Source organism: Lissotriton vulgaris, chromosome 9 (assembly GCF_964263255.1).
Source record: "Lissotriton vulgaris chromosome 9, aLisVul1.2, whole genome shotgun sequence".
Lineage (NCBI taxonomy): Eukaryota > Metazoa > Chordata > Amphibia > Caudata > Salamandridae > Lissotriton > Lissotriton vulgaris.
In genome coordinates this window covers 1,185,661,038-1,185,671,925 of record NC_141697.1, presented here as the reverse complement: position 1 = coordinate 1,185,671,925, position 10,888 = coordinate 1,185,661,038, and the positions used below count along the sequence as shown (strand labels likewise).

The following is a 10,888-nucleotide window of genomic DNA, read 5'->3' as shown; positions in this document are numbered from 1 at the left end:
CATATGGTTCTTCATGCAATGTACGGGGGCCATGGGCCTACCATGGTAACGGGTGCAGTAAATCACTTGCATGGAGACAGGAAGGCAGGACCCTTTGCTCTGCAGCCGGTAATATGTTTACCTATTTCACTAGACTGGAATGTGTTTTTTGCGGAGGCTGAGCAGATAACTGTAGGCAAAATACCGTCTTGGCAGGCAGGCCAGGCCGAGCCGGGCACCGCTCGCCTGGGCAGGATGTAAGGTAGAGGTCAGGGATGCATACCTAAACTGCAGCTTTCAGAGACAGAAGAGACTCGGAGCCTCAATTAAGGGCCTGGCTCGACTGAGCCAGAGAAACGTGGAGAACGTGTGCTTTGCGATATTTAAAAGTGCACCATGTAAATGCATTGGAAACGTAGGCCTTAATGCGGAATCAGTACTTTATACATGGAAGGCTCACTAACTGACATGCTAACATTGGACGGAAATGCAGAGGCATTATCATAGCAGACTCGGGAAGGGAATTACAGGACATACATGGGGCACGGGTGCATGGATGGGGTGCGAGTGGGGGACACATTGAGTACCTAAAAATTTCTATTTCCTCACATCTACCGGTTTGTGTCCCCCTCACCCTTCCCCTCTTCTCCCCATGCTGTGACTCTCACCCTCCCCTCCCCTCCTCTTTATCACCTTCATTATCTGTCTATTTCCCCTACTCCAACCCCCCCTGAATCTCTCACCTTGCCTTCTTTTCCCCTTACCTATTTGTGCTTACTGTTTATCTCAACCTTACAAGTAACTATGTTGCCATGCTCTAAGAACTGTGTAACCTTTGTAACGATGTAACCTGTAACTATGATCTGATGCTCATGTAAAGCGCTCTGATACCTCCGGGTCTAGCCAGCGCTATATAAAACTTTAAAAATAAAATAAACACAGACCGTGTCAAGGTGAACTGCAGAAAGTTACCAAATTAACTTATGTGAAACTCTCAGGTACCTTGGCACAAAAGTAGGCAGGGTTAACTTATGGGCAATGTGTGAAGTATTTATGCAGCAATCAAACAATAATAAAGTGAAAACAGAATGCAAGAAAAAACCCATGCTATATTAGAAAAATAGACAACAATAGACAACATTTCAATCAATAAAATGCACTAAATCCAATCAGTATAATCAGATTTATGATTTTCTATATTTTTAGTAAAAAACACCACCTAATAGATAAAAGCACCCACCACAGATATCTGGTCACTCGAGACCATATTAAAGTCAAAAGTTATGGCCGACCACAATGGAGGGCGGGTTGAATACAAGGACACCTTCTCAGAAAAAGTTCTTGAGAAAGTAGAGTCTCAAGGGGTCAAGCCACGAAGCTGTATCCAAGGATGAGGTTTTATTTAAGCCGTCAAAGAGAGTGAGAAAAGCTCCAAGGGGGAGAAGCTGGATACTCAGACCCAGGAGGTTTTCATTGTCAACGGGGTGCTGGTCGGTGTCGAACCCGATGAAGATTTCTATCTTCAGACTTAGGAGTTTTTCTGGAGCTCAGATTCAACTAGCAAGATGAGGCTACAGGCTGCAGCCGAAGAGGGTTCAACCAGGCTGAATACCATCGCTGGGAGGTCCCACTGAAGAGGATTATCTGCCGCAGAGAAGAATGTAGTGCGAGCTGTAGCAAAGTCAATCCCACCGGCAATGCAGCCGATCGGCTTGCAGGTAGGTCAAGGCCTCCTGTTAGTTCTCAAAGCAGTTTTTGCTGACATTTGTATTAATTCCCGGGTTTTGAATTTTGGTAGGAGGAGGCTATTTTAACACCATACCAAGGGTCCAGTACTGTGGCCACACCACTTCGGGGCTAGAGCTCACTCCAGCCAGGACCAGCAGCAGCAGGCAGGAACGTTGCTAGGTCTCTGGAGCTTGTTGTGTCTCGTTAGCTCACCCACTACCCCTTGGAGTACCGCTGGTACCTTAATTTCACTATGACTGCCTCCGCCACTAACATCGCCTTTCTGGACCTGACCATTAGGCTAGTGGGAGGTAAAGTGGACACCACCATGTACCGGAAACCCACTGGCCGCAATAGCCTGCTCCACTTCACGAGCCACCACCCAAAAGAATTAAGGCTGAACCTACCTTTTGGGCAATTCTTGAGGGTCAGGCATAACTGCACCAACCTGGCAGATTACAAGACAGAATCCACCATACTGTCCAGGAGCCTTGCAGATAGAGGTTACCATAGCAGGGAGGTCTACAAGGCCCGCAAACGTGCCCAGAATAACCATAGGGGGGCCCTTCTTGAGTACAATACTCCAACCTCGCAGGGTTCAGACCAAATAACCTGTGTTACTACTTTCACGCCAGCTTCCAATGAGATTAAGAAGATCATCAAACGGCACTGGCAGATTCTTAACACGGGGACACTTAATCTTGAAACACCCAAATTTGCATTTAAGAGGTCCAGGAATATCAAGGACATCTTAGTCCATACCAGACCCAAAAGAGTGGATGCAACCAAGCAGACAACCCTGTGGCAATTACCACCTGTACAGGGACACTACCCATGCGGCACATGCAGTGCGTGCCCCTTTACGTCAATACAAAAGACGATTCTCCTGACGGATACCTTTACATGGGAGCTACGGGGGCACACCAATTGCAACACATCTTATTGCATATATCGGCTGCGGTTCCCCTGTGGACTACATTATGTGGGTATGACCACCCGCCCCATTAAAACCCGCATCTCTGAGCATAGAAGCAACTTCCGTTCCAAGAAGACTAATACCAAAATGTATAGACACTTTGCGGAACAGAACCATACGGCTGACTCACTATCATGGATAGTTTTGGAAGCTACCTCAGACAAATCCAAACACAACCTGTTCCTGAAGGAACAGAGATGGATACACCGATTGGCCACAGACAGCCGCGGGCTGAATGAGGACATCCCATGGAGCGCACTCTGAGGATTGTGTACGACACTACCCTGGGATTATTTCCTCATTATTTGCTGCACCCTCATTATCATCGTAGTTACCATTGGTACCCTACTAAGGGGTCCTTCTTTCTTTAAATGTCGATGTTGGACATTTCTTTAGTCCCATATGCCACCTACTTATGGGCGGATACGCCTCTTGACGTAGTTATACATGGCGCAGATTAGTTAGCTAACTTAGGGTGTACCTCCACTCACCATGTGACTAAGTGACGATGGAAGTCATTATGGTTGTTCATAATGAAGCACAGATGATATATATCTAGAATCGCCAGGCTCCTCTTCCGGTCTGGCCCCTGTGAGTTGATACCGGGGAAAACTTCACTGATTACACAACTTGGTAAGGTTATTCCTGACATACTGGCTCCACTCTGTAATGGCCGCCTCACCCGCAACCACTGTCTCATGACGTATTAGTTGCTCGCGGTTCCCGGATGTGAGCACCGCTACGCCCATCCTCCTATATCTCTGTGGCCGTCCTGCCGGTTCCTCACCATCCGGGCCCGGCGGTGAGGGGTAGGCACTAACCGAACGGACACAGGCTGATGAAGTAAGTGCTTGTCAATACAACTCTATGGCTTGCTCCACGTATCCCCGGGCTCACGGAGACTTGCATGTGTTCCTGCCCATATTTCAGCGCGTTGACTTTAATTGTCTGTTACGACTCGGTACCTTTCTCTACGGATATTGCTAACATCCGCCCGATACACCATTTCGGAGGGGCTATCGCTGTTAGCATTTTGGAGGCGATATTAAGATAGTTTCTACTTTCTGCTGATGTCAGACAAATGGTTTATCTCGACGACACACAAAGCCTAAGTAACACGAAAAGAGCATATGATGCACAGTTGGTATTTCAAGCACAGCACTTTGATCAGGGGCGACTTCGATCCAGTTCCACCTCGGTTCCGGATTGACTTATCAGTCCTTATTAGTCTGTGTAGAGGGTAACTTGACATTGTCTGTCATCTAGAACTCTATGAGAATAGACTCCACCACCCCCCCTGCACCGACTATACACTTACCTCATAAGTGGCACATATTGAATGCATACTGAGTGTATACTGACAGTTTAACCTACTTCTGAGATTGCCGTATAGTGCACGGGACCCCCTGACACCACCCACGATATGTTTACAGCATGCAGATAAGCAAGCTGCTTTCAATATATAATGAATGTCATACATACCCCTTTTTCTAGCGCATTCTTTAAGGCTCTCAACACCTTTGTACCTCTCCCCAGCCTAAGCTACAATGGCTTCTCCCCTGATGTCTGACCCGCTGGGCACTGTTGACACCTATTAACTCTGACTATTAGGTGAGTCTTTTTGTAAATTGCTCTTGTTGGATGCTCAGATATCCTGCCTGGCACGAATGCTGCTGCTAGCAAATGTTTTTACTGTTTTTTAGACACCCATACTTGGATTTTCCACTATGGTTTTATTCACATACTAGCTGCACCTTCACTAGTATGTCACGATGTCACTATGTGCTCACGGTCACTTTAAGGAATGTATTTTGTCACTTACCTGTAGTAACGGTCTCATTTGTCTCCCAATTAAGGCAAGAGCAGGTGTTAAACAGGTAGTACAATTTGTGTGCTTTTTGTAAACTGACACTTCTGTAGGTCAAGTTTTTGTAAACAGTAGTTCTGCTCCATTTTAGGTCCTGAAGATTCGCATGTCAATGAACTTTAAGCGAGAAACATGTTGACCATACTTCTTACACCTTAGTACTGTCTCGTACGTGGAAACTTAAGTTCCAGCGAGTACAGACTAATCTTTATTTTTAATTGAGGCAAAGGACCACCAGAATAAATTTGTTTTCCGGTACCTCGTGCTTCATTTTACCCTCACTTACACCGTCTACTCTGTTCTGGCCCAACACCCGCACTTCACCCATAGGCTGTTGGATAAAAAGATCTCCGCCAAAGAGCCCCTCTTTGAGGTGTTGCCCGTTGGGAATTGCACCGCCTACCCAATGAGGAGCATTGCCTATGATGAAGCATGACACCCGCAAGGGTGTGTGAGGCCATTATATCCAACACAATGGATACCCTGGGGTAGTTCTCCAACGGGCACTCCCCCCTGCACCTTAGTGACCTTCTTGACCCCCCCCAGGAACAGCCCAGTCTTCCTTTGTTGGGCTCGTTTTATTTAAGCCGTCAAAGAGAGTGAGAAAAGATCCAAGGGGGAGAAGCTGGATACTCATACCCAGGAGGTTGTCATTGTCAATGGGGTGCTGGTCGGTGTCGAACCCGATGAAGATTTCTATCTTCAGACTTAGGAGTTTTTCTGGAGCTCAGATTCAACCAGCAAGATGAGGCTACAGGCTGCAGCCGAAGAGGGTTCAACCAGGCTGAATACCGTCGCTGGGAGGTCCCACTGAAGAGGATTATCTGCCGCAGAGAAGAATGTAGCACGAGCTGTAGCAAAGTCAATCCCACCGGCAATGCAGCCGATCGGCTTGCAGGTAGGTCAAGGCCTTCTGTTAGTTCTCAAAGCAGGTTTTTCTGACAATTGTATTAATTCCCGGGTTTTGAATTTTGGTAGGAGGAGGCTACTTTAACACCATTCCAAGGGTCCAGTACTGTGGCCACACCACTTCAGGGCTAGAGCTCACTCCAGCCAGGACCAGCAGCAGCAGGCAGGAATGTTGCTGGGTCTCTGGAGCTTGTTGTGTCTCTGTAGCTCACACAGCTACCCCTTGGAGTCCCGCTGGTAGTCCTGGGTTCAAGGAGCAGGTCCAGTCTTCCTTCCTCAGGAAGCAGGATAGTCTTTCCAGCAGGACTGCAACAAGGCAGTCCGTTCTGCAGCATGGCAGTAGAGCGGTCCTTCTTCTGACTCTTCCACAGGTCCTGAAGTAATCTGAAGAGTGGTTCTGAGGGTCCAAAATGTATACCTTTTGGTTGCCTTTGTGTGTGTGGTGTGGTCTCCCTGTCCTATCTCCACATCTTGTTCTGGAAAGTAGTTCCCTTGCCCTGTAAAGACTCCAAGACAAAAGGCTGGTGTCAGGTTCCATTGTCTGAGCTGGAGGCAGAGCCCTTTGAAATGTAAGTGGGGCAAGGAACAGCTCTGCCCCCCCCCCCCCCTCCCCCCAGCCATCCATGCCGGGATGGCCCATTCTATCCACACCTAGTCCTTTTTGTGTCACTGAGCAGGAAGAATGCACAAATCTCAAAAGCAGAGTCCTTCACAGTCATATGACCGAGGACATTGGCAAAAGGCGCACATAGTTTGGACAAGAAACTTTCTAAGAGTGGCCTTTTCAGAATTGTGACTTAAAATCCAACGTTACCATTAAAAAAGATTTAAAATTATAATTTATTTGACTCTAAACAGCATATCTCTATCAGTTCCCATTTCAAAGTTACAACTTATTAAATGTAATAAGGCAACCCAGCATTTGCCAATGGGAGAGATTGGCCTTACCACAATGAAAAACGACTTTGGGAGTCTTTTATTGCCAGGGCCTGCAGAACGTAAGTGCACATGTCCTACTTTTTAAATGCCATGGACCCTGCCCTAGGAGCTGCTAGTGCCTGCCTTAGAGGTAACTTATCAGCATTAAAAAGGAAAGTTTAGGCCTGGCAAAAGGTGTATTTTGCCAGGGTAAATTACCAGTTTAAAACTGCACCACAGGATGCAACGGCAGGCCTAATACATGTTTTAAAGTACTACTTTAGTGGGTGGCACAATGAGTGCTGCAGGTCCACCAGTAACATTTGCTTTACCGGACCTGGATACATGAAGTACCATGGACCAGGGATTTACAAGGAAACGAAATATGCCAATTAAGTGCAGGCCAATGTTACAATGTTTTATGGAAAGGATACGTGCACTTTAATACTGGTTAGCCGTGGTAAGGTGCACAGAACCCACAAGTCAACACTGACACATTCAGAAAATTAGGATGAGTGAAGCCAAACACGTTTGGGGGTCTGCCACCCCAGGGTGCCAGGTCTAAGAGTTGGCTTTTGCAGATAGCTCCTGATATATATGTGATATACCTGCTAACGCTCTCTGTATTTCTCACTCTCTATATTGGAATTAAACTTGATTTTTCTCCTGAGGTGATATATAATTGATGGTGATATGGAAATTGTGAACAATACTCAGAGGTATCATATCAATATTTTGCAATAACGTTCCATAGTTCTGCTTACATTCAATGTAACCGGTTCAGAAGTGTAATATAGACATCATTCATATAGGGCCATATGTATCATGCCAATTTTCATTCGCAAACACTGAGAATCGCAAAAAACAGCATTTGCGAATTAAAAATCGCTATTCCCAATGCATGAAGCCAAAGAGCCTCGGAAAATAAAAAATTCCTAAAATTGCGATTCCTTAATTTGCGAGAGCCAAAAATCTACGAATTCCCTTGCGTTTCCTTATTTAGCGATTTCTCAGTTAGCGAAATTCACAAACGGGAAATTGCAAAGTAAGGAATAGCAATGGTATGTATGAAAAAATCGCAAATTGCGAATTCAGGAAAATCGCAATTTAGAGAATCGCAATTACCACCAATTAGGAGCAGGTGGTAACCAGGTGCAAACTATTTAAGGAGTCCCAGAATGCAACAGACCTCTCTCCACAATGGCTGGGCTGTACGTGATAGCCAGGAGGCTGTGATTCAGAGCTGCTGCACAGAGGAGGAGACGCCAGTATAGAGGATTTTCCATGCGCGCATTTCCATCCTCCAGCGCACAGAGGAGGACATCTACACAAACTACAGACTGGATGAGGAGAGCATCCTTGATTTAATTGAGGAACTCAAACCCTTCCTTGAACACCCCACAGGCAGGACACAATCCATCCCCACCCACATCCAGGTCCTGTGCTCCCTGCACCTCTTAGCACCAGGCAGTTTCCAGGGGTGATAGCCTCAGCAGGAGGGGTGTCACAAAGTGCACTTTCGCGCTTTTCCATGCATTCCTTGATGCCATGGTACAGAGGCTGCCCCACCACATTCACTTCCCAAGAACCCCACAGGCACTAGACCAGACCAATCAGGAGTTCTATCAGATTACCCAATTCCCCCACGTCATAGGATGTATAGATGGGACACATGTGGCAATCTCCCCTCCCTCCCAGACAGAGAACGTGTACAGGAATCGCAAAAGCTACCATTCCCTCAACATACAGGTTGTGTGTGATGCCAAACACATCATCACAGACATTGCTGCAAAATATCAGCACGCACGACGCTTTCATCTTCCGCCACGGTGGGATACACCGTAGACTCACAAGTGGGGAGTTTGGCGAGGGATATTTACTAGGTAAATGCAATTGTACAGAGGCCACATTTTGTAAGACTAGCATGTGCAGAACTCTGTGTAACCATATCTATTCCACCTCACAGGTGACAGTGCGTAGGCGGCCCGGGACTTCATACTGACGCTCTACCTTAACACTGCCAATGCAGCGGAGCGCCGATACAACAGAGCACACATAGCCACCAGAGGCATCATTGAACGCACATTTGGGATTCTGAAGAGCAGATTCAGATGCCTCCACAAAAGCGGAGGGGCACTGCAATACAGCCCCCAGACCAGCTGCAAGATAGTTGTAGCATGTGCCATGCTGCACAACATCGCCACCAGGAAAGGCACACCGGTGGAGCTCAGTGAATCCGATTTTTCTGACGTGGAGGGGCCTGGCCAAGGACGTATGCCAGCCGGTGTAGCTGGTGCAGCTGCTGGGCGCCAGAGGCGAGATGAAATAACACACAACTATTTCTAGGTGAGTAAATAAGACACAACGCTAGATCCCATTAGTGCGACTGTGTTTTATTCCTTAACTGCAGGATCAATCATGTCACACAGCCTGAATGACACCCAATGTCTCTCCCAATGTCCAGCACATGTTATTGTCACAGTGCTAAATTTTAACAGGAGCAATTGTATAAGTACAGTGGTTACCTCCACCCATCCAGTGTTCACATATGCTGCACCTCACATGCGGCTCTGTCGTGAGGAAGCCCCTGTTTGGGGTTGCACAGACCCCTCCTCAGTTGGGCCAGTAGGCCTAGTGTTACGGGCACTACGGCGCCTATCCATGGTGGGTGGGGGGGTGGTGATGCTCCTCCCTGATAGTGCTATCTCTTCAGTGGAAGTCAGGACACCAGGCCCAGTGGTGCGAACTGCCCGCAGCTCGTCAACTGCTGATGTGATTTGCACAAGTGCCCTAACTGTGGCTGTTGTGGGCCATTACGCGCTGCATGCAGATGCTGCGCCTGGATAGGCGATTGGTGGCATAGGACAAGCGGTTAACCGCACGTGTGTATAGGTCCAGGCGCTGCATCTCTCTGTGCCTAGCAGCACGGTCAGCCCTCATTTCTTCACAGAGTGCCTCCAGGGCACCTGTCATGCCTCTGAAGCTTGCCCTCACTTCCCTCTGTAATGCTTTAATGTTTTTTGCTTACAGGCGCTGTACCTGCAACATGTTCAATTCCAGGCCTGCAAATACTGTTTCCTCCCCAGGATCTGCACCACTGCTGGCTGTGCGTGACCTGCGCCTGCTTAGGACTTGTGGTATTGCGTCAGCACGTGCAACTTCTTGTCGCTGTGCCTGTGTTGCTTCAGGGGGCACATTGTCATCGCTGTCCTGGCCCTCGTCCTTCAATGGGAGTAGTGGTCGGACAACATGTCTCCTGCATTGTTTTGGAGGGTTGACGGGAATGTCGTCCTCCTCTTGCCCTGCTGCTTCAATGTTTGGGGAAACTGCCTGTCTCCCACTGCCTGTAGGCTGTGTTCCAGATGGTGCTGTGGATGTAAAAGCACACATTTATTAACTGTTCTGACTTACACTTGACAAATATTAAATGTCACTGTTTCGTATTACATGTGTCTTGTATTTGCCTTTCCTGAGGTGCACATTCTATTGGGGACTGGCTGGGTGTACATGCACCACTGTTATGTACATATGACTACATCTCCCATGATGCATTGCTGTGTGTGCTTGGGTACTTTCCCTGGACTTTGTCCCGCCCCTGGCTCGCTGCTGGGGGGGTTTGTGGGGTGTCAGGGGTGTGATGGCAGGCATCTTACCTGGTCCTGGTTCCTGGTGCTCGGAGCTGTCTAGGTCAGCTACGCCCATTACACCTTCAGGTAGCAGGGTCCCTTCCACCAGTTCCTCCAGAGGTGTGCTATTAGTGGCTGTGTAGGTTCCTCCACCAGTCGTCCTGGACTGCTCCAGCCTGGCAGCCACCTTCTCCTTGGAGCGCTGGCGCAGATCATACCATCGCTTCCTTAGATCGTCAACACTCCTGTGTGTCACCCCTACAGCATTTACTTTCTGCTGAATGTCAGCCCAGATGTGGTGCTTGCGTGTTTCTGGCACCTTGAGGGATTTTTTCCCGAATAGCAGTTCATGGCTGACCACCATTTCCTGTATTAAAACCTCCTGCTCTGCCTCAGAACATTTCTGCTTCCTCTTCCTCTGCATTTCAGCTGTTGCTGCTGTGTTTCCTGGCTGGCCATGCCTCCACTTTCTGCCATTCTGTTCAAAACTGCTGTGTTCAGTCTCCAACACTCCTCTCTCTGACTGTGAATCAGCAACTCAGGTGCAGCATGGGAAGTCACACTTCCTGGTTATGATGTCATCAAGCTGCACCTGAGTTTCCGATTAGCAGATTCGAAAAATAACAATTTTGTGATTTTTTCCGTTGAGGAATCGCAAAATTGCGATTTCTTAGGTTAAAGAATTGCATTTGGGGTTCTCGCAATTTAAATAGTGATTTTTAATGAATCGCTATTTATTTGCGATTTCTTTCATACATTCCATTTTGCGATTCTGAAATTGCGATTCGTTAAAAATCGCAATTTCAGAATCGCAAAAGGGGTACTTGATACATATGACCCATAGTTTGCCTATACCTTCTGTAATAATATACTTCTATAATCAAT

General features: G+C 47.4%; 1 protein-coding gene across 1 annotated transcript; it reads right to left on the bottom strand.

The window, feature by feature from the left end:
• Window positions 1-8,756: 8,756 nt before the first annotated feature.
• Window positions 8,757-10,521, bottom strand: LOC147693002 (uncharacterized). The gene is made up of 2 exons (XM_086936863.1): window positions 10,031-10,521; window positions 8,757-9,745 (listed from the first exon to the last, which is right to left on the bottom strand). The coding sequence occupies exons 1-2, from the start codon at window positions 10,425-10,427 to the stop codon at window positions 9,402-9,404; spliced, it is 741 nt and encodes a 246-aa protein (XP_086792989.1). The 5' UTR covers window positions 10,428-10,521; the 3' UTR covers window positions 8,757-9,401.
• Window positions 10,522-10,888: the final 367 nt, after the last annotated feature.